Genomic DNA, 20,196 nt, shown 5'->3' on the forward strand with positions numbered 1-20,196 from the left:
CCCGCCACACGGGAGGCGGGGCCGTGCCTCAGCAGGCGCCCGGCGTGTTCGGCTCGGCGGCGGGCGAGGGGGAACCGGCGGCGGGCGAGGGCGGGCGCTGCCCGTCCCCTCAGCCCCACAACCTGCTGCTGCTGCTGCGGCGCTCGCCCAGCGCCTCGCTCTGCCTGGCGCCGGAGGCCGCCCCCGTGGCGGGCCGCAACGTTCCGGCGGCGGGCCGCGGCGGGCAGCCCCCCCCGGCGGGCCGCGGCCCTCCCCCGCCCGCCGCCGGCGAGGACGTGAGGAAGTGCGGCTACCTGCGGAAGCAGAAGCACGGGCACAAGCGGTACTTCGTCCTGCGCGCCGAGAGCCACCTGGCCCCCGCCCGGCTCGAGTACTACGACAGCGAGAAGAAGTTCAAGAGCAGCCTGCGGGCGGCGGGGTCCGGCGGGGCGGGCTCCCTGTGCTGTCCCCCGCCCAAGCGGGTCATCCCCCTCTACCAGTGCTTCACCGTCAGCCGGCGGGCCGATGCCAAGCACAAGCACATCATCGCCTTGTACACCAAGGATGAGTACTTCGCTATGCTGGCAGAGAATGAGGCAGAGCAGGAGGCCTGGTACCAGGCGATCAGCGAGCTCATGAGCCAGAGCAAGAGGGGCTTCCTGGAGCAGGAAGACCACGCCGACCAGCAGGTGGATGAGGATGATGAGCACTACGGGGCAGCCCTGAGGCCTGGCACCGTCTTCAAGGAGGTGTGGCAGGTCAACGTTAAGCCCAAAGGGTTGGGACAGACAAAAAACCTGACTGGAGTGTATAGGTTGTGCCTCTCCAGCAAGGCCATCCACCTCGTCAAGCTGAACTCGGAGGTGCCCTCTGTCCACCTGCAGCTAATGAATATTCGCCGCTGCGGACACTCGGAGAACTTCTTTTTCATCGAAGTGGGCAGGTCTGCCTCTATTGGGCCTGGAGAGCTCTGGATGCAAGTGGATGATTCGGTGGTTGCCCAGAATATGCACGAGACTTTTCTGGACACCATGAAAGCTCTAAAGGCCTTTGCAGAGTTCAGGCCCCGAAGCAAAAGCCAGTCTTCTGGTGGTGGTAGTGGTACGAATCCCATCTCCTTCATCACCACCAGGAGGCACCTGGGCAACCTGCCCCCCAGCCAGACAGGCTTGCAGAGGAGGTCTAGAACTGAGAGCGTTGCTGGAGGGACTCCTCCTACCACCAAAAGCAGCAACTCGTATCGCTTCAGAACATCCAGCGAAGGAGAAGGAACCATGACCAGACCTTTCAGGTCAGTGACTGGGAGTCTGATCCACCTCAATACTGCGAGGATGAATTTGGGCCGGCAAGAGGGGAGCGGAAGGTACGTGAGAGCTGCTTTCAGCTCGTCTTACCACACCAGGTCTGCTTCACTGCCTGTGTCTCACTTTCCCTCCACTACAAGTCCCATCAGTGTTTCTTCCAGTAGTGGCCATGGCTCTGCTTCGGACATGCTGACCAGGCCTTCTAGCTCCTCTGTTTGCGGTTCCCCGAGCGATGGGGGATTTATTTCTTCTGATGAATATGGCTCCAGCCCTGGAGACTTCAGGTACTTCCGGGTCCGGAGTAATACACCGGATTCCCTGGGAAACACGCCACCTATCAGAGAGGAGAACTGCCTGAGTGAGTACATGTCCATGAGTAAGCAACAGGTAGATGATAGCTCAAGAGATGATTATATGGAGGCTGAAAAGTGTTTCAGGAAAAGAACTTACTCTCTAACAAAACCAACTTCTGTAGCAGTGCAGCAGAAGACAACGCAAACAGCTTTGTTAGATGAAGACTCTGCAGGAAATCATGGACGATTGCTTTACTCTGAAACCCCGAAATTGAAAGATAACCATGAGTTGGAGTACAGTGATGCAAACCTCGATTCCATATGTAACCAAAGTAGGAGTAAAGCCAGGGATGATGGGTACATGCCCATGATGCCAGGAGTTGCATCTTCTCTATCCAGCAACAGTGATTACTTGCCAATGACTCCTAAAAGTATGTCTGTTCCAAAACAGATTAACAATTCGTGGTCACCGTCTCAGGTTGACTCCAGAGGATACATGATGATGTTTCCGAAGGCCAGCTCCTCACCTGTACGCAGTCCTTTAACTGGATTTGTTTCTAAAGGAAGTAATGAGAAAATTGCCAACAATGAGTATATGGATATGTCTCCTGGTAACTCAGCTCCAAAGCACCCCAGTGATTCGAATTATATTCACACCGCTTCCGTTCCCAAAGGTTTTAGTTCATATTTTTCTTTGCCCCGAAGTTTTAAGGCATTATCAGGACAGAACGGTGACCACAGTGAGTATGTTCCAATGTCTTCACCTGGAAAACTCTTGTATGGTGGACCAGAAAATGTAAAAGGGGTCAGCAGTGAGGCTCTGGCTAATGGCATCTCTAAACTGCCGGTGGTGAAAGGTTCAGATGAAGGACTTGTGCAAAATAGGGCTACCAGGCCCACACGGCTCCCGCTGGGTACAAGAGGGAGTAACACTATCCCCAGAATGTATGATCGTACAGTTCCACCTGAGCCAGCGAGTCCTGGTGAATACATAAATATCGATTTTAATGAAAAGGCGAGTAATACTCCGTATTCCTTATCTGCAGAAGGATCCCCATCATCTCTAGGCTCAAGCAGTGACCACAGGCAGTCCCCGCTTTCTGATTATATGAGCGTTGACTTGGATGTACAGTCACCGAAAGTGGCGAAGGAACTGTCCAACTCTCTAACAGATATTTCAATTTATGCAAGTTCCAGTATTCCTAGAAACCAGCCGAATCCTGATTATGCCAGGCTCTCGTTCGGTACTGCTTGTGTGAGCACCGCCAGTAACAGGACTGATGACTACACGGAGATGACATTCAACATGGCAGCAACACCACCTCGACCATTCGCTGCCGAATCTGACACCGGTGTAAAGATTGACAGCCCTTCTTCCATAGTTAACAGACTCTGCATTGTCGATCGATATGCTGGTAGCAGTAGCTTCCCTGTTCCTAGCTCTGAACCTCCAATGGGACCGAAAGTGATTCGAGCCGATCCTCAAGGCAGGAGGAGGCACAGTTCTGAAACATTCTCTTCTGCTGGGACTGTGACAACTTCCTCCTCATTCTTTACTGATAGTAGCAAAAGACACAGCTCTGCCTCATTTGATAATGTTTGGTTAAAACCGGATGAAAACATTTCTGATGGTCAGGAAAGCAAAATGTCCAGGGACACCTCAACTGGATTTCAGAATGGCTTAAACTACATCGCTCTGAATTTACGCGATGATCCTATAAGCTGTGAGGCGAGTACTACAGCGCCAACTTGCCACCTCCAAAATGGTACTTCAGGTTTGGACAGTGGAGCTTACGTAAGCATAGACTTCAGCAGATCCGATGGACTCAAGTGTAACGCTGCGAGAAAAGGTTGGTAACTTTAAAACCACTTCCCTTTCTTGCTTGCTTAACTGTAGGAGTGCTAAAATGTGGTATTAAGAGCAAGGTAAATGTTTCTTACAATCTTCTGTATCATTCTAGTACAGCATTCTACCCACTGAGCCACTATGGAAGGGGACCTGGTCCTTGGCCTAAAGGATGCATGTGACTTTTCTAGGCAGTTAGAGCTGTTACCAGAATGCCATCAGCCTTGTTTTTTTATAAAAGAATTTTGCTAGTGTAACTGTTAATCATATTTCATACTGTGTATCCTTGTCCCGAGGTTATGGTAGCTCTTTTTTTCCCTTTGCTTTTGCTTTTCTCCTCTTCCCTTCTTACAACTGACTTCACTTTTTTTGGTGAACTTGGTATTTTGTGATTTGTGTCATGGGTGGGGAAAGCTGAAAATGCTGCATTAGGCGTAGACATCAAAATTCAGGGCTTAGTTCTGTTCTTTTCATACATGTAGGTGAAATGCATGGTTTAGAGTGTTTTGTGTGCAGGTCTGCCCACACTGATGGAGTTTAGTCATACGCAAGCAGACCTTGATTATTTTCCCCTTGAAGTGTGCTCCTTTGAGCTCTGGTCTCCAAAGTACCCCTGTATCCTCTGGAGAAGCCATCTCCCCCTGGCTGGCTGGGGTGGTGGGGGGCTCCTGCAGCCTGTGCCCTCTACCTTCACCAGTTAGTAATATCCAAGTAGCTGAGCCATAGCCCTTCCCTGCTCTGCAGAGGGATCTGCCTTTTGCATAGCAGGTGAGGAATGCCTGTGATCAGATCAGGCTCCGAGCAGTGTGTTCCAGGTCTGAACCTTTAGAGGGAAGCTGTTAGCTTTCAAGTGATCAGTGCTCTGACCCGGTTTAAGGCAGTGCTGTTGGAGGTGTGCATAAAAAATCAGGGTGTTGGGGGTAGGGAAAAGATGATGGGAGGAGGAGGGACACCCAGTATGATAAGCTGTCATGGTGGGAGCAAAAACCAGTAATTAGCTGTTAGTGGTACTCTGTGTGTCCACCGCCTGCACGGCAGTGTTTGTGCAAGCACTGCATTGCCCTGTAACTTGGGAAGCATAATCCTCCTTCTGGTGTTAGTGACCCACTGAACTCCTTACAGTAAAGCACCCTCCCGGATAGAAAGCTGTGTGTGTTGGAAATGCTGTTTTCCTTTCTGTGCAAATGTATGCGTAGTCAATAATTGATGAGTACTAAGAGGAAATATTTAATCGCTGTTGGGCATTGATACTTGTCTACTTCTCTGTCAACAGGGAAGGCAGTAAAGGGGCCAGCTACTGCTGGCTTCTTCATTCTTAACTACAGTCTTAAACACCAAAATGACTTTTTTTCCTAGTTTCACTTTAAAACTCAGTGTCTAAAGGCAGAAGGTATTGCAGGAGCTTAAAATTGTGTAGCCTTTAATAGTGGAAGGTATAAGCCTGACTCAGCTCGCATGCCATTTGAAGTCTGGCAGCACTGCTTGGGGCTGCTCAGAAATGTGTGGTTTGCCTCAGTGGTTTTTTTCCTCTGCTTTGCTTTGTTGGTTGGAATCAAATTTAGAAGACGTTGAAAACTGCCAGTCCAAGAAGTGTTTTCTTCCAAAGTTAGTCTTTCAGCACCTCAGAGGTTTGTCTGCTAAGTCAAAGGCACTCTGGTTGCTGTAGCTGGTTTGTGATTATTTCTTTAAGCACCCCCAAAGACACCAGAATTCCTGCTTGATCTTATTCCCCTCATGACTACAATCTGTGTTGTAAAGTAAAACTTACTAAACGGAGAGGGGCGGGGGGAAAACCCCAGAGGTTATTTCCTTTCAGCTGTACTGTAAATATTACACTTGAAAGTATTTTTCAAGAGAGAATGGGTTTATAAATTGTATTTCTAGTGAACATTTTGCTTACTACTGCTACAGCAAAATACTTACAGCCCTGTGCTTGGGGTTTTTTCCCCCCTTGTCTTTTACAAGTTGCAGAGGGGTAAGGGACTTGCTGTTTTTCACTGTGATGTAAAGTTTTCTGGAAACGAAACATGAAGTGAAAGAAACTGTGCAGAAAAACATGGGCTTTGGCAAGAAATTAAGCATGAAAATAGTAAGAGTTTAGGTTGGTGGTTGCTTTCGAGTCCTAAAAAGAGAAACAAAATTAAAAATCACTGCTCCCAAACAAGGCCTAGCAGCTTTAAATAAAATATTTCTGGTATATGGTAGGAGAGCAGGGGGGGTGTTCACTTGTAGGTGGCTTCTGGAGGGACAAGCAGATTTTGGAATAGTCCAAGGCTAAAAGTAGCTCGCCAGACTTGAATACAGCATTGGAAATTGGTGGTGTATATCTGTTCCTTAGTAATGACTTAAAATTCTGGATGATAAAGGTACCATTTTCATTCACATGGTAAATCGCGTCTCTAAGCTATAGCAAGTATGATTGTAGAAGTCTCTATTCCTGAAAGAGCTTAACAATTTCTGCTTCAATAAAGCTTTTAATATTTAAATTTTTTCTGTAGTACAGAAAAGCACTTTCATGTTCCATTTTAAATAGTGGAAATGAAGCTTTGCTCTTAAACCTCTTATACCCTGAAGAGCTGTAGTGTGCCTGTGTGTAACTGATGGTTTTAATACTTTGGAAGACTTAGGGGAACCGAGTGCTGTCTTTTCTTCCCCTCTGCATCCCACTCTTTCAGTCCTTTTGCCTGAAAAATCCTCTGTGGTTAAAATCAGTCTTAAGGAATATGTTTAGCAGATGCCTTTACCCTTTCCTTCCTAGAAAGGAGCTATCCTATAGCTACTGAATTCTTTCAGGTAGAGAACTTTCTGTCTTTCCCCCTTAACTACAGTTTTGCTGGAAGGAAAACACTTCCCAGCTCCATGTTGTTTGCTTTTTTGTTTTGTTTTCGTTTGCTTAAATGGGATATTGTGCTCTGTGACTCAGCTGTGTTCTGGCTGCTGAGGGGGGTAGCGTGATTTCCAATGCATCGCTGCCCCCACATTGTAATTCCCAGACTCCTCTCGGTTCAGGTTCACTGATGTGAATCAAACTTTTTGTTTTTCCTTTCTCCATTTGTGACATGGATGGGGGAGTGGGAGGGCACTAATGTGAAATGGTAAACAGGGCTGTCTTGTTATTAAACTTTTATTTCAGGTTTAGGCAGAATTGAGCTGAGGGTTAATGTTGATAATGATGATGATAAAAAGCATATAAGGTTCTGATTTTTAGTGTTTGAAGTTGAAGGAGGTCATTAGCAAAACAGTTTCATCACAAAATTGTTTCACAATATTGAAGCAAGCGGTTTGCAGTTTTGATTACACAAATCTGAGTCATGAAATTTTGTGCTAGGAGTACAGAACACTAAAGCTACTTCAAACAGGGCTTAGCTAATGTATACCTTGTTATTGGACCTTGTAGAAACTGGGGAGGATAATGAGAATGGGATGGCAATAAACTGCATAATGGGTCCTGTATAATGCAGGTTTTTTCAGTCTTAATTAGAAACATTCAACCTGCAAAGATACCCTGCACTCCAAAAACAAAACACACTGTTCAGAGTAAATACAATGTTCAGCTTAATGTCGGGCCACCTATTTTACACCCACTCTTTAATCTTATCTCTACCTGATACTCTAACACCATGCTAAGATATTATTTCAGAAGGTCTCTAAAGTGTGGGATTATAATTTAAATGTTCCTCACTTCTTTAATCTCCTTCTGTGCTACACTTGGCACGAGTGCTGTGTTCGCTTTGGGGAGCTGAGGGGATGGAAAACAAGAAGAGCTGTAAAGCAAAACTTGTGTTCCAAATTGTCCAGTTGGTAACTTGCATGTTTCAAATGCAAAATCATTGAAGAATATAATGGACAATGTATACTTTGAGAAATTCAGAAGCTGGAAGTTTTAGCTATTACTAATATAGTAAATTACAGTTCGTGGGATACCAGGCAAATAACTGCCCCTTTTGGGTTTCAGACTAGTGGTTTTTCAAAGTTTGCTTCAAACTGAGGCTCTTTTGTATTGGCAGAATAGTTAAGGCCTGGGCCCATTTAAAAATAACTTGAAGAACCCTGCTGGAGCACATCCGAGCGCCCGTGTGTCCTGCATCTTTGAAGGAATGCTGGGGTAATAATTCTTTAACACAACACACAGATCCCAAGCCATTTGAATCTTGCTGTAACAGATGCCGCTTGAACAGTCTTGAGTGACTTACAGCTATGCTTAAAAATACCCAAGGTAACTTTCTGGAGTAGTATGGGAGCTGCTGAAGGCAGAACAGCTTTTTGTCGTGTGGCGTGGGAGTGAGCTAATTCTGACATATTTGACCAGGAATCGGTTGGGTTTGACTTGTGCTTGGGTGAGAAAAGCTGGGACAAGAATGTTCCCCTGCCGTTGAGAGAACACGCTTGTAGTCAGTGTTGAAATGCTTCTGGGAATCAGCTTCCCAGACTTCAAACCCATGGCTGCAGCTGATGGTGACACATGTCTTTTTTGGAAGTCTAAACCTTTCTGCTCGTAGCTGTTCTGTAGGTTAAAGCATGGCTGCTGGCTGGGCGCATGGAGCTCTGGGAGTCACCTGGTGCCGGTTCATACTGCTGCCTTTTTGAAAGTCTTTTGGTGAAATCTTAAATGCATTATTACCCTTTTAGTTTTCCCTCTAAAACTTCATTCACAGCTTCCCTTCCTCCCCCAGCGTCTGAGGGCCCCTTGTTCCCCATCGCCAGGGGTGGGTGGTTGGAGTAGCAAGAGGCAGGAGGTTTGCAGCTCCTACTTGGTCTTTCCAGTGCCTGTATTTCAGGCTGGGATTACTGGGGTGGTTTGTCGCTAGGTATTTCTTTGGGGTTTTTTGTATGTCCAGTGGCATGTTAGCAGTAGGCAGAGTTTGGGTTTGGTTTTTTTCCCCTCTGCATATGCTCTTTTTTTTTTAATGAAAGGATCTTTAATAAAGTTTTCTTCATACTGATTGCTGGGGTGGGGGGGGGGGGTATACCGTGAGGTTTTGGATGGCACTAAAAAGAGCTTATAGTACTGTGTTGTACCTTGGTGTGTGTTTGTGTGCACTCTCTGTGGGTCTGTGGTGCTCCCAAAACCATGCTGAATGGTGTCCAGTATGTTGATTGTGCTAACGAGTTTGTTTTTCTGAGCAGAAGCAGGAAACAAACTCTACAATTTTAAGTACTGTTGTGATCAGATGTGGTGTTCCTCACTTAAAGGAAAATGGAGTGATAAAACTGAAAGGCAGGTGAGCAAGTCTGCTTTTGTGGAGCCTGGGGATGTATTATTACCACTGCTTTGTCCTAAAAATGTAGCATTATCTTATGCCACATCCTTCAGTGGTATGTACTGACTTGGCTGGAGAGCTGTCCCATGGCCCACCCTGCAGATTTGCTCTTTGACTTCTTTTCACGTTTAGCATTTGCATGTTAACAGCAGTGCAATGATCAAGTTGCACTATTGTCTTACAGGTTAAAGCAATGACTAGGAGAGCAGGAAAAAGCATGTTCTGGTTTTAATCAAGGCCTGCATCTCGGTAAAGGTCACTCGGCTTAGGGACGGTTAGGATTTAGTTGAGAACCTTGATCAATAGGGATTTGTGACATACTTGAGGGCAGAGGGAAGACAAAGGTAAATTAGCCTGACTCATCAAAGGCATCTCAGAGGTGTTGCTGAGTATCTTACCTAAATGATCTTGAACGTATAAGTGTTTGGATTTGCGGAGGTTTTGCTTCAGGTGTAGCATTACCCCAAGAGCAGCAGTGTAGTAGGCTGCTAGCAAGGATTTTCTGCCCTGGTCTAGTCCTGAGCTGTATCTCAAGGGGCAAAGGCTGCTTAACTTCAAAACATGACTTTCCTATTAATTTAGCTATGTGGTCGAATGCTAACAATTCAGACTGCTTGTGTGTGTGTATATATGTATGTTGTGTGCCAGTGATGTGTGAGTTAAGTGTAAGGTCTAATCCTTTTTATTCTTCTGAGATGAAAGGGTTTCTGAAAGAGATGGCTTACACTGAAATTAATGTAGTTAAGATTTGGCTGTGATTCCAGGGTTGGTGGATGATACAATTTAATGTGACTCAAGAAAATGAAAAACTTTAAAATTACTGCTGAAAGGTGAACAGTGCTTGTGTTCACTGTGTAGCCTGTGTATATTATGAACTTAAACATCAAACTGCATTATTATTTAGGGCATAAAATAGGTAAGAAGCGTTTTCTTTTTGCTAGGATATGAAAGGCTCATAAATTTGCTACCGACTTGGAGTAAGGTTTTCCTTTCAGTAGAACAGGATTTTGTGGAATGACTGAAGATATCAAAATGTTTCTTTCTGTTTCTGAAAATCATGGGAAATGATACCAAGGAGTGTGCAAGTAACCTGGTAAAATTTGCTTCTGAATTTAGAGAGCCACTAATGAATGATATCCCCCTTCCAGAGGGAATAGTGCGATTCTGTTCTATGCTCATGCCAAGCCCGCTTGCTTTATTGTTTGTGGCTCTTGCTGAACAGCTGAATTTGCAGGATGACTTTTTGTGATGCTGGATAGCCTGAGCCTGAACTGTTTTTCTGGGGAACTGGTGCTGCTTTCGCACAGATCTCTTGGCCTTCCAGGAGTCTGGGGAGTTACGCGTGACCTTGAAGCAGATGCATGGTTAGATAAATGAGAGCCTATTGCATACCAAACCTAGAGAAGGTATTAATGTGAACCGTGTGATACCTTACTTGTGTGAAACCGGTTTAGCTATCAACAGGCATTAGTGTTTCGGTGTCTTTTGTGGCACCTTGTTGACAATTGGGCCAAACTGGCCAAGACAAACCAGCAGATGGTGCAGCCTTTGCTTTTCTGGTCTGGGTCCTGGAGGCTGGTTGCAGGTGGGTTGGCCGAGGGCATTCTTCAGCACAAGGTGGATGCAGGTAAAACATCCATCAGTACAGATGAAGGAACGTGTTTTAAACTCTGTAAGTCTAAACCAATGAAGTTTCTGAAGTCTGAACCAATATGGCTTAAGGGGCAAAAAGGAACTCTTTGCTATATGGATGTTTGGGTGGGTTTTTTTTTGTATTTTAAGTTAGGCTGTTAGAAAACTTTGTAAGCTGTTTGAGTTTGCAGTAGGAATATCCACAGCTGAGTTCAGACTTCCCGAATATTTGCTTTTTGTCCCTGTGACACCTTGGGAGGTGCTTGCCACCTGTATTTAACTCCATGGTGGGTTTTTTGGGGTGGGGTAGGTGGGTTTTTTTGTTTGTTTGCTTTTAGAACAAGATGTTTTTAAATGGCAGATTGTGGTGAACAGGAAATCAGTTAGAAATGAGGGAAAAAATGAACAGATCTGATCTTGAGCTCATTCAGGTGGTATTATGACAGTGAGTCTGTTAATGAAAGCTTGTTGCTCCAGACATGATCTCTCCTCGCTGCAGAACCTGAGCAGGTAGGCAAGATGGAGGTCCCTGTACCATGCCACAAATGTAAATGTGTTGGTCCCTGTCCTTAGGAGCTTGCAATTTAAAAGATGAAGCTAAGGAGATGGATGAAACTTAATGTGCTGGGGTGGAGAGTGAGATAGAGATCAAGGCTGCTGCCATTGGCAGAGTGAAGATAAGAGCCAGCCTGGAAGAGATAAAAGTGGTTGGGAGAGAGGAAGCTGGTGGAGGCACTTGGAAGGGTATGCACACAGCAGGGAGTGATGGAAGGTAGCGAGCTATAAATACAGTGGTTGTAATGGTTTAAGTGACTTGAAAAGGATGAGGTAAATGTCAGAACACCGGCCAGGATATTAATCTTAGTAAGAGGAATGTGGGCCAACATGTATCTCCGAGTTAGGAGCATGTCCTAGTGTTTACTTCTCCCTTTTAGACGTGGAATGTGATTTTTCTCTTTTCTCATTTTTTGTTTTCTTTTTCCTTTCTGTAAGTCAGTTTTCCTGCAGCCATGTGACTGGTGGATTTGGTGCAAGCAGGGTGCAGGAACGTGTGCTGGACCACAGTGCAGCATCCCCAGGCTGTTAGTGTCACATGGACCTGCATCCTCTCTTCTTTATGAGACTTGATCCAGAAGCAGCTGGGGTGATGGAGCTGCCTTGGCACTACTGCTGGTTCCTTCTTGATGTTGCAAGGGCTATTTTAGGTGGTGTCTCTGAGTTTTGGGTAATCTAGCACTGGGGAGGAGGCAGCAGCATGGCTTGAGAGGTATATTCACCTCTAGGATTTGTAACCAGCATGTTGTGGCATTTGCAGCCTGGCTCTAGACAGGGAAGTGTGGATGGCACCCACTTATCACTGCTGTGGTGTCCTGCTGAAGCTGGAGTGTGAAACGATGGCTGAGACAGGAGAAAGTCCATTTATTTCTGTGTGGGTAGATCAGGTTGGGCAGGCGCTGTAGTGGTTGCAGTGAGTCTGGAAGTGGTGGCAGCAGCAAGGCTTGATTCACTGTTGAGGGTATAAGCGATTGAAATATTAATGTTGATGTGTTCCACAAGGAAATGCCAAACGAGAGGTGCACGCTGTTGATTACAAGTGGTCTGTGTGGGCAGTTTAACTCTGTCCTTAGGAGCTCCTGAGCTGCTCCTGGAACCTGAAGGCCCTATCCTTGGCTCTTGTGCGTGTGCTGTGATTTGAGACGATCTCGCTCCACACACGCAGTGCAACCTGAACCTTTCTTCTTCCCTGCATAAGCCAGGGGTTTGGGTATCCTAATGGTAATGCAGACTTAATCTGATAATTAGAGAATGTGAAAAATGGGTGTGTGCCACTGCTGTGTGTGTGGTAGCAGAAGGTGGCTGATGGCAAAGCTTTATTTGGCTTCTTTTGTGTAGGCATGCTTGGGCAGAAGGTAGGGCTGAGGAGGGAGTAACTGCTTGAGTATGTGGCCATGTAGTAAGTTTCTGCCTTTGACAGTCATTTATGGCAGTAGAAGTGAAAGAAGGTAGCACTGAATGCTTCCAAGCAACAGTGGCTGAAGTGGTTGGGAAGAACTGGAACAGGTGAAACTTCCTGTAGGGAGGAAAAACCTTATGTAGAAAGGAAGTATGAGGAAAGGTGAGGAGCTGTTTGATTAGCCACGAGTGACACTGGCCTGTCTCTTAGTTGTGTTCGTAAGAACAGCTTGGCTTGCTCCAAGGGAAGACCTGTGCCTGCAAGCAGACGCCACCCAGCAGAGGAAGAGCAGGGCAGGTATAATACTTTCCCACAAACATACACCCAGCCTCTGATTTATTTTCTTATTTCTTTTCCTTCAGCTTGGGGGATTTCCTGAGCCTGATGTCATTTGTCGGATTTATAATCCTTTATGGGTCTTTAATCCAAGTACTTTTCCAGTCTCTCTTTGATCCCGCGTAAACTCATGCATCCACAGCAGCCTGTGGTCAGTCAGGCAGGGCATGCTGCGCAGTCCTCTCTGGGTCCGTTCTGGACCCTGCTCCATAGCAGCTTTGTTTGGCAGCCCCTCGGTGGTGTACTGAAGAGGTAACAAGCCCTATCTTGTCTCTCCATGCACTTAGGATGGTGTAGGTGCTGTATCCTCCTCTGCTGTGCATGTAACCAGCGTGCTGTCAGCAGCTTCCTGCACCGCACACAGCAGGGACCTGTGAGAGAATATTCTCTTTAATTTCCTGATATGTCCAAATATTTCTCTGCAGGCTGAAGGGGCCTTGCTACCCGGCTGTTCCTCACCAGCAGCCTGCTTCACACCGTACATGAGTTTTATTGCAGTGCTCTGAAACTCTCCAGTTATTCCAGCTCCTTTTTGGCTATGATTTACCTATGTTTTCTGCAGCTTAGGAGGTCATTTGTGGAATGCTGCACACTTGCCTTCAGGGTGCTTTCAGAAAAGAAGAATCTTTTGCAACTTGAAAATCCGAAACTTTGTGTGATTTTTAAGTAGAGAGAGGTTGATTCTTTTAGTATTGTCTTGCTGTATTGTAATAGAAATTTAGCTTAAAAACCATCCCCAAGCCTCTCAGCACCTTCTTGTCAAGCTGTCCAGTGCAATTTGAGTTGGCATTAAGACCCTGCCAAAGCTGCATGCAAGTTTCCTAATTCTAGGAACAGTATCAGTAAGAGATGAAAAGAGGGAGTGTGCGTAAGGCCTTCCTAGAAACAACGCTACTGTTTATTAAAACAGAGAAAGAAGCCACTGTTGCAAAAGATAAGGCGTTTCTGCAGAGGGAATAAAAGATGATCTTGAAGCAAAGGAGAGGTTTTTTAGCTCATGAAATTGCTCAGCACTAAGAACAGCAGAACCACGTTTTGAATGAACAGTTGTGGGTAAAGATTATTTGTGAGAGTAACTTTGCCTTCTCAATTTTAGGAATACATTTTGGGAAGGATGTGTTATTACCAGTCACGGTGTTTAAATAATTCATCCGGTGAAGAGGGCTTCATGAAACAGGTTTTCTTAAAACAAATGTTGCTGCTTTGTTTTGCTTGTGGGAAGTCAGTAAAATCGTACGCACAGAGTACATCTATCAGCTCAATTTTGAGCATGCTTAGCTTGTTGAATGAAGTATGTGGAGTTCTGCTTTCCTCAAATAACACCACTTGCCTCTAGCAGGCTATGCCTTTAAAATAAGACCTCAAAGAAACAGAGCAATGATACAGGACAGTAACTATGTATTTGGTAAGATATGGGGTAAAAAAAACCCCAAACCCATCACTAATTCATGAAGAATTCATCTGGGCAAATGACCTTTTTCTCCACAACCTGCATGCCATGTGTAAGGCCTGAAATGGAGCTCCTTGTAGTCCTGCCCTGTCCTGGTAGTGGGGACATGGTGCTTTTGGAGGCACATGTCGTGTCTGAGGTTGCGCAGGCATTTTGTGCTTCCCTGCATAACAGGAACATTGCATGGCCACGTGCACCAGAAAGTCTGGGGCTGTTCTCCTGCTTCTGATGTGTGTAAGTCAGATGAATTCCCATTTCCCCCTAACCTGAAGTTCAGGAAATGGAGAACTTCAGTAGCATTCTCCAGAAAGCATTAAGCCGTCTTAGTCTTTGACGTGGAGATTTTAATCATTTAATTATCTTAGATTAATATCTCGTGTAAGCAAAGCTTTTATCCTTTCAGGAATCAGTTGCAGAACTATGTCAGTAAAAGCCTTTCCTGTAAAAACAGATACTGTTTAGTACAGATTTCTTTGAGAGAATCGGGATTTGTCTGTAACGGTCTTAAACACTCTTGCTTTCCTTCAAAGCCACCTGACTTGTATGACCTTAACTCAGATGCAGGGCACGAAGTGTAAATTGGATATATTCTCACCTGATGTGTTTTCCAATGGAACGCACTGGGGTTGCAGCCCAGTGAGTTCAGACTAATCTGATCCTCTGCCCCAACTTCCATAAAGCTGTAGGTTATTTTAGCATAGAGAGCTTGCAGAGCACTTTGTCAGCGTGTTCCTTAATGTGAAACCAGACGTTTTGGAGCAGTGCATACTGCCATCCCATTTTAAATATTTGCCCTCTTGGTTTCTCTTCTGCCTTTGCGATCCTTTTCCTGTGATTGTTCCTCCGAAGGGCTCTGGCAGCTCTGTGTAGCTTTAGAATCTGATCCCATCTTCTGCTGAGGAATTCAAATGCAATTGTGTAACGAAGAGAACGTTGTTTTAATTGTCTGACCTTAATGTATTTTGAGAGGTGATCTGTGGAAATGTCCGGATGCTTCCTGGACCAGTTTCCCGTGTTAAATGCCACTTCCTACACACATTTATGTTTTCTGTGTTCTGAGGCAGCAGAGCTCGGTTTTGAATAAAGGCTGAAACTTTTGTACAGTGTCTGTTAATGGAGCTGAAGTTTGAATACATGGAAAAGCTCAGTGTAGGGTGCATTTCTAGGCTGCTCCAGCAGTGGGGGGGGGTTCTGGGTTCAGGTTTTTGTTGCTTATCTGTCATGATCAGTGATCAGATGTTGTTTTTTTGGGTAGACTGAGCAGATTTTCTTGGAAGAGCTCGTGACAGTCCAGGAACAGCCGTGTGCTTACGCTGCAAGTGAAGGTTATCTCCCGGCTTGTTGCGTCTCATCTGGCCACTGGGTTTTGTTTGGTGGCATTTACGCTTTGAGGGTCTGCTGGGCTGTGCTGTGGGCATTGTCCCTCCCTTCCCAGCCAGTTTGTATCTCACAATTGGTTTTCCTTTTACAAGAGTTATTTCACCCATTGCTGACAGTTCCTTTACTCTTCAGTCAGTGTTGAGCCAAAGACACGTGGTATCTGTAATGAAATGCTGATCTGGTTTTTGGTGGTGATCAGCAGTCCTCATATTTGTACTATTAACATAGAAAAATGTTGGTGATGAATCTTACATTGTGAAGACTGAAATAAGATCATCCAGCTTCACAGAAGCTGCGTTGTTTTCTTTGTGCACATTGTGTCCTCATCTGCTCTCTGCTCAGAAGATCATAGAATCCCAGACTGGTTTGGGTTGGAAGGGCCCTTAAAGTTCCAACCCTGTGCCACAGGCAGGGACACCTTCCACTAGAGCAGGTTGTTCCAAGCCCCACTTGAGCACTGTCGGGAGCCACCAAGGAGCTTAACGCATGAGCACTCTTGCAACCTTGCTAAATAAACCCACGTCACTTCTGGAGGATCCTCCTTGCAGCGAGGAACTGCAGAGGTGGAAATCCACAGATTAGCTCTGGGTATCAACAGCACAACAGACATGGGCCTTGTTCTTGCTTGTGTTAAACCCATTTTACACCTCTTTGACTACTAACTTTGCTTGTGGTGCATGTGTGGTGTGGTCAGAGCTGGCTGCAGGTGCCTCTCCAAACAAAAGCAGTGCTCTGCTGTCAGCCACGTTCCTGCTCGCTCCTGGCAGGCAGCTGAGCCCTAGGAGACCCAGTCCAGCGGGTGGTTCAGCTCAGCTCTGCTGTCTGGGAGGATGTGGCGGGGGAAGCCCCATCAGTGGGAGCTCATCCAGCTTCATCGGTCACGTATCGGTATTGGGGCTTCTGGCTGCGACCACAGAAACTTCCCTGGCCCTGCTGGAGACCCTGCGTGCCCCTGGGTGTGACATGGGATTTCTTTGGTGCCTGGAGCTCAGTGGTGGAACAGGCTCCTCAGTGCACTCGTACAAGTGGTGCTGGCTGCAGATGCCTTGTGGGAAGGATCTCGCAAGACCTCAGTCTCGGCTTAGATTTCAGAGGGAAGTGTTTTTTCTTAACGTGGTCAAGTTTCACGAGTTCCTTTTTGCCTTTTCTATCTTTTAAGTCAATTTCGTAGCTATATATACATACACATGCTTGATGCTTTCAGCAAAGAGCTGATGACTCAGGGCATCAGCCAGCTGCACCGCTCCGACTGCAGGATTGAAATTTCCAGCTCTAACAAGGGGATTAGGGAAGTGGTGACAACCAATAACTCCAGTTCTGAGAGACTCGAGGCTTTATGAGACTGTTACCAGCTTGCAGGTAAAGTTTATGTGAAACTCCCCTATGTTTATTTACACTTCCCGCAATTCTGTTTTGGCTTAAAAATGAAGAGGAAACACGCTGAAGTGGAATTTGTGTGCGTCCCATGATTCTAAACTGAGATGATGTTTAACAAGTAGAGTTTTGGGACGAGGGATGCTGCGGGAAGGCCCTGAGCTTGCCTTTATGCTGGTTTAATGCTGTGTTTAAGGCAGGACATCCATGGGTTTTATCAGTTGTAGCGAGGCTTAGGTGGGGATAGTTTCTTCTGGTTCCTGTGTTAGTCTGGCCTCTGATTTGAGTTACCTGCTGAGCTTGTTGTGGAATTGGTTATCGTGCTGCCTTTGGAGTTAGGCCAGGCTTGTTCACAGAATCAGGCTTAGGAGGTAAGCAGGTCTTTGCTCTTAAGCTCTTCCTCATCTCCTCCAAGTATCTTGAACATAACTCTGATTAAGCTTCCAGCTTTTGAAGTGTTCACGTTTCAGGTCTAGGGTTCTGCCACTTGGGGTTGTCTGGTTCAAACCACTGGGCCTTTGCTCTTCAAAACGTTTTGGGGATGTGCTCGGAGAGATTAGAATAACTTGTCAAACGGCTTTCAGGTGTGCCTTGTGTGTTAGGCGTGGAGGAAAAATGTCCTGACAAAGGCAGAGACAGGTTTTGAAGTTCCTTTCATGTAAGCTTACAGGTCCACAGCAAGGAGAGGGTGGGGGGATGCTGGTAAATGTTAATTTTTCCTGAATATAAGTTTAATGTAGAAGCTTTAACTGCTGTGATGCCTGACGTGCGTGCACGGTTGAGGTGTGATTCACTGCCGGCTCTGGTGCCTATTTCCATCCTTTGGTCCTTTTTCTAAAGAGGAAAGCTGTTTCAAAAATACTAGCTTCTCTTGGCCTTTGTGAAAGCAAAGCCATCCCTAACCACATCACGCTCTGCACGCACCAGGCAAGAGCTTTTTGTGGTGATCTTGTGATGCCTGTGAAATAATACAAACGGAGATCCTCGGCTCGCGGGTGTGTTTTGGCTGCCGCCTCCCTGAATTGTGGAAACCCAAGTTAGTGCCGTTTATGAAATCACTGTGGATTTGAAAGATGAAACTCGGCAGCCCGGCTCCTGGTGTGGGCTGAGTGGGGATGAAAGGGAGTTTCCCCTCGAGTGGAAGGAGCCCTCTGTGCTTCTGCACCATGTCCAGCTCCACCACGGTCTCTGCTTCCCTGTCTCTGGAGCAATGGGCAGGCTTTGCCCGGCGCTGGGGCAGTCCCAGGGGCACGGAGCTCAGCTCAGCTTTGTTCTTTTTGCTCCTGGCTTTTTTCTTTCCTTTCTTTTCTCTTGTGAAGGGCTGGTATTTTTAGCTGGACGGAAACCAGCACTTCTTCAGCTCAGGGTGGAGTTGGTGTGTGCATACTGTATGATGGGTTATGCAAGTAAACATACAGGTTTGCATTATTACCTATAATGCTTGTTCTGTAGGTGTTCTGCAGCGTGTTCCTGGGGTAGAGGCAGCAAAGCACTGTGCTTCCTTCAGCAGTGAGGCTCAACCGAGTGCCTTGTGACCCTGCAGCAGAGCACGGGCAGGGTTAAGCTCTGAAATACCTCTGTTGATTCCAGCAGGCCATGTTGCCATTGCTGTGCTTTATGATGGAGCGTTCTCCGGTTCTCCTCAGGGGCACTGAGAGAGCTTGTGCTGCGTGGCTTTGAGGGGAAAAGTAGACTACATAAATCTGTGTTGCTTTCTGAAGATTGAATCTCTTATGTAGCTGTTGTTTCTCAGTGAGAGCAACCTGCTCTTCTGTTTGGTCAAACCTTGAAGAGAAGGTGGCCAAAGCCACCTGATGGGCAGAGAACAGTGCCCTCAGGCTTGGCCAAGGGGATGGAAGTGGTCCCATCAGGACTGGGAGCCAGTGTAGCCTGGTCATTTGGCTGATAGTACTGCTCCACACTTAAAGTTTGTGTTCACAGTGGCTCTCTACGGAGCAGAAGGGGCTTTGTAGTGAGCTGAAACCCAGCTTCTTGTGTGCTCCTCAGTCTGTGCTCACATGGCTGCAGGAAGCTTCACATCCCCTGCATCAGTTCATTCTGTCGGGAACCTTTTGAGTCACCCTCACCTTGGCACGTGCATGGTTAACTGCAGAGCTGCTGTTCTGCTTCAAGGTCCTCTTCCCTGGGTCCATTTCTGTCTCATCACCCAACAGTATTTTCCTCTAAGACAAGATTGTATTTCCCCCTCCCTCATTTTACCAAGCACTCTGTGTTTTGCCTTTTCCAGTCAGCTTGAACCACTGGTTTTGCTGACAGCAGTGAAGGTGGCCGCCTGCCATTGCTGTGTGCTTCTGTTGGCTACCTTGAACGAGAGGAAACTGTACTCTGAGGTGTTTCTTGTTATAACTAAATTAAGCTTCTTCCTGAAAAGTTGAGGCTGGGGCACGCAGCTGTCATGGCTTGCTGCTCCCTGTTTGGAGCTGGCGTTGCAGGCAGTGTTTGCATTGCAGTTCTGTACCTGCTGTCAATGGCAGCGTTTGCCACAGCCTTAATTTCACCTGGGTGAACAGAAGGGCTTTGCGTTCATCCTGCGCCAGTGCTTAGGAATCACCCCTGCTCTGTGTGGGCAGAGGCTCGAGGGCTCGGTGAGATGGTGATGGGTGGCTGCAGGCTTTGGTCCTTCCCACCAGGTCACAGAATCCCAGACTGGTTTGGCTTGAAGGGACCTCAAAGCTCTTCCAGCTCCAACCCCTGCCACGGGCAGGGACCCCTTCCACTAGAGCAGCTTGCTCCAAGCCCCTGTGTCCAACCTGGCCTTGAACACTGCCAGGGATGGAGCATACACATGCCAGGTTGTGGCTGCAGCAGCTCCTCAGGGCTGGCTTCAGGATCCCCGAGCCTGTTGCCATCTGGAAGCATCCCCGGGCTCTCTGAGGGACCCGTGCTCTGCACTCCTGCAGTGGATAAGCGCTCTGCATTCTCCTCACTAGAAGACACTTTATTTCCAATATAACTTGCATTCAAATGTCACTGACTTATTTTTTCCCCTCCTTCCTAGACTGACTGCATTGCCATGGAAACCATTGTGGGAAGAGAAGACTTTTCTGCTGGTAACTCCAGAAACTGTGTGGTGCTTTTGGAAGCAAAGCTCAGCTCCAGCCGGCTACTTTCATTTCCACCAGCACGGACATGGACACACATCCTTTTAATTAATTTCTTTTCATAGACATCAGCTCTCTACAGTTGAATTAATTTGAATTGAGATTTTTTTTTGTCATAGCTGTGCTTTGGTGATGGAATTTGGTCTTTCATGTCATATCGATTTGGGAGGCAGCGTGAATGCTAATAGGAGATCCCTGTGTGCCCCTTTCTTCCCCCTGCCTCTCCCGTTAATAATTGTTTTTATTTATATTCTGAGAAGTCAAA

General features: G+C 46.5%; 1 protein-coding gene across 1 annotated transcript; it reads left to right on the forward strand.

Annotated features, from left to right (window-relative positions):
• Positions 1-5: 5 nt before the first annotated feature.
• Positions 6-20,196, forward strand: LOC130596790 (insulin receptor substrate 2-B-like; the record flags this gene model as incomplete). Its single annotated transcript, XM_057404740.1, has 2 exons — positions 6-3,426; positions 19,829-20,196. Coding segments are annotated over 2 exons (3,426 nt in total), but the record flags the coding sequence as incomplete, so codon positions are not given.

The sequence above is a fragment of the Pezoporus wallicus genome, unplaced genomic scaffold (genome assembly GCF_028554395.1).
Source record: "Pezoporus wallicus isolate ANWC-B61680 ecotype Strahan unplaced genomic scaffold, APGP_CSIRO_Pwel_v1 contig_5104, whole genome shotgun sequence".
Taxonomy (NCBI): Eukaryota; Metazoa; Chordata; class Aves; order Psittaciformes; family Psittacidae; genus Pezoporus; species Pezoporus wallicus.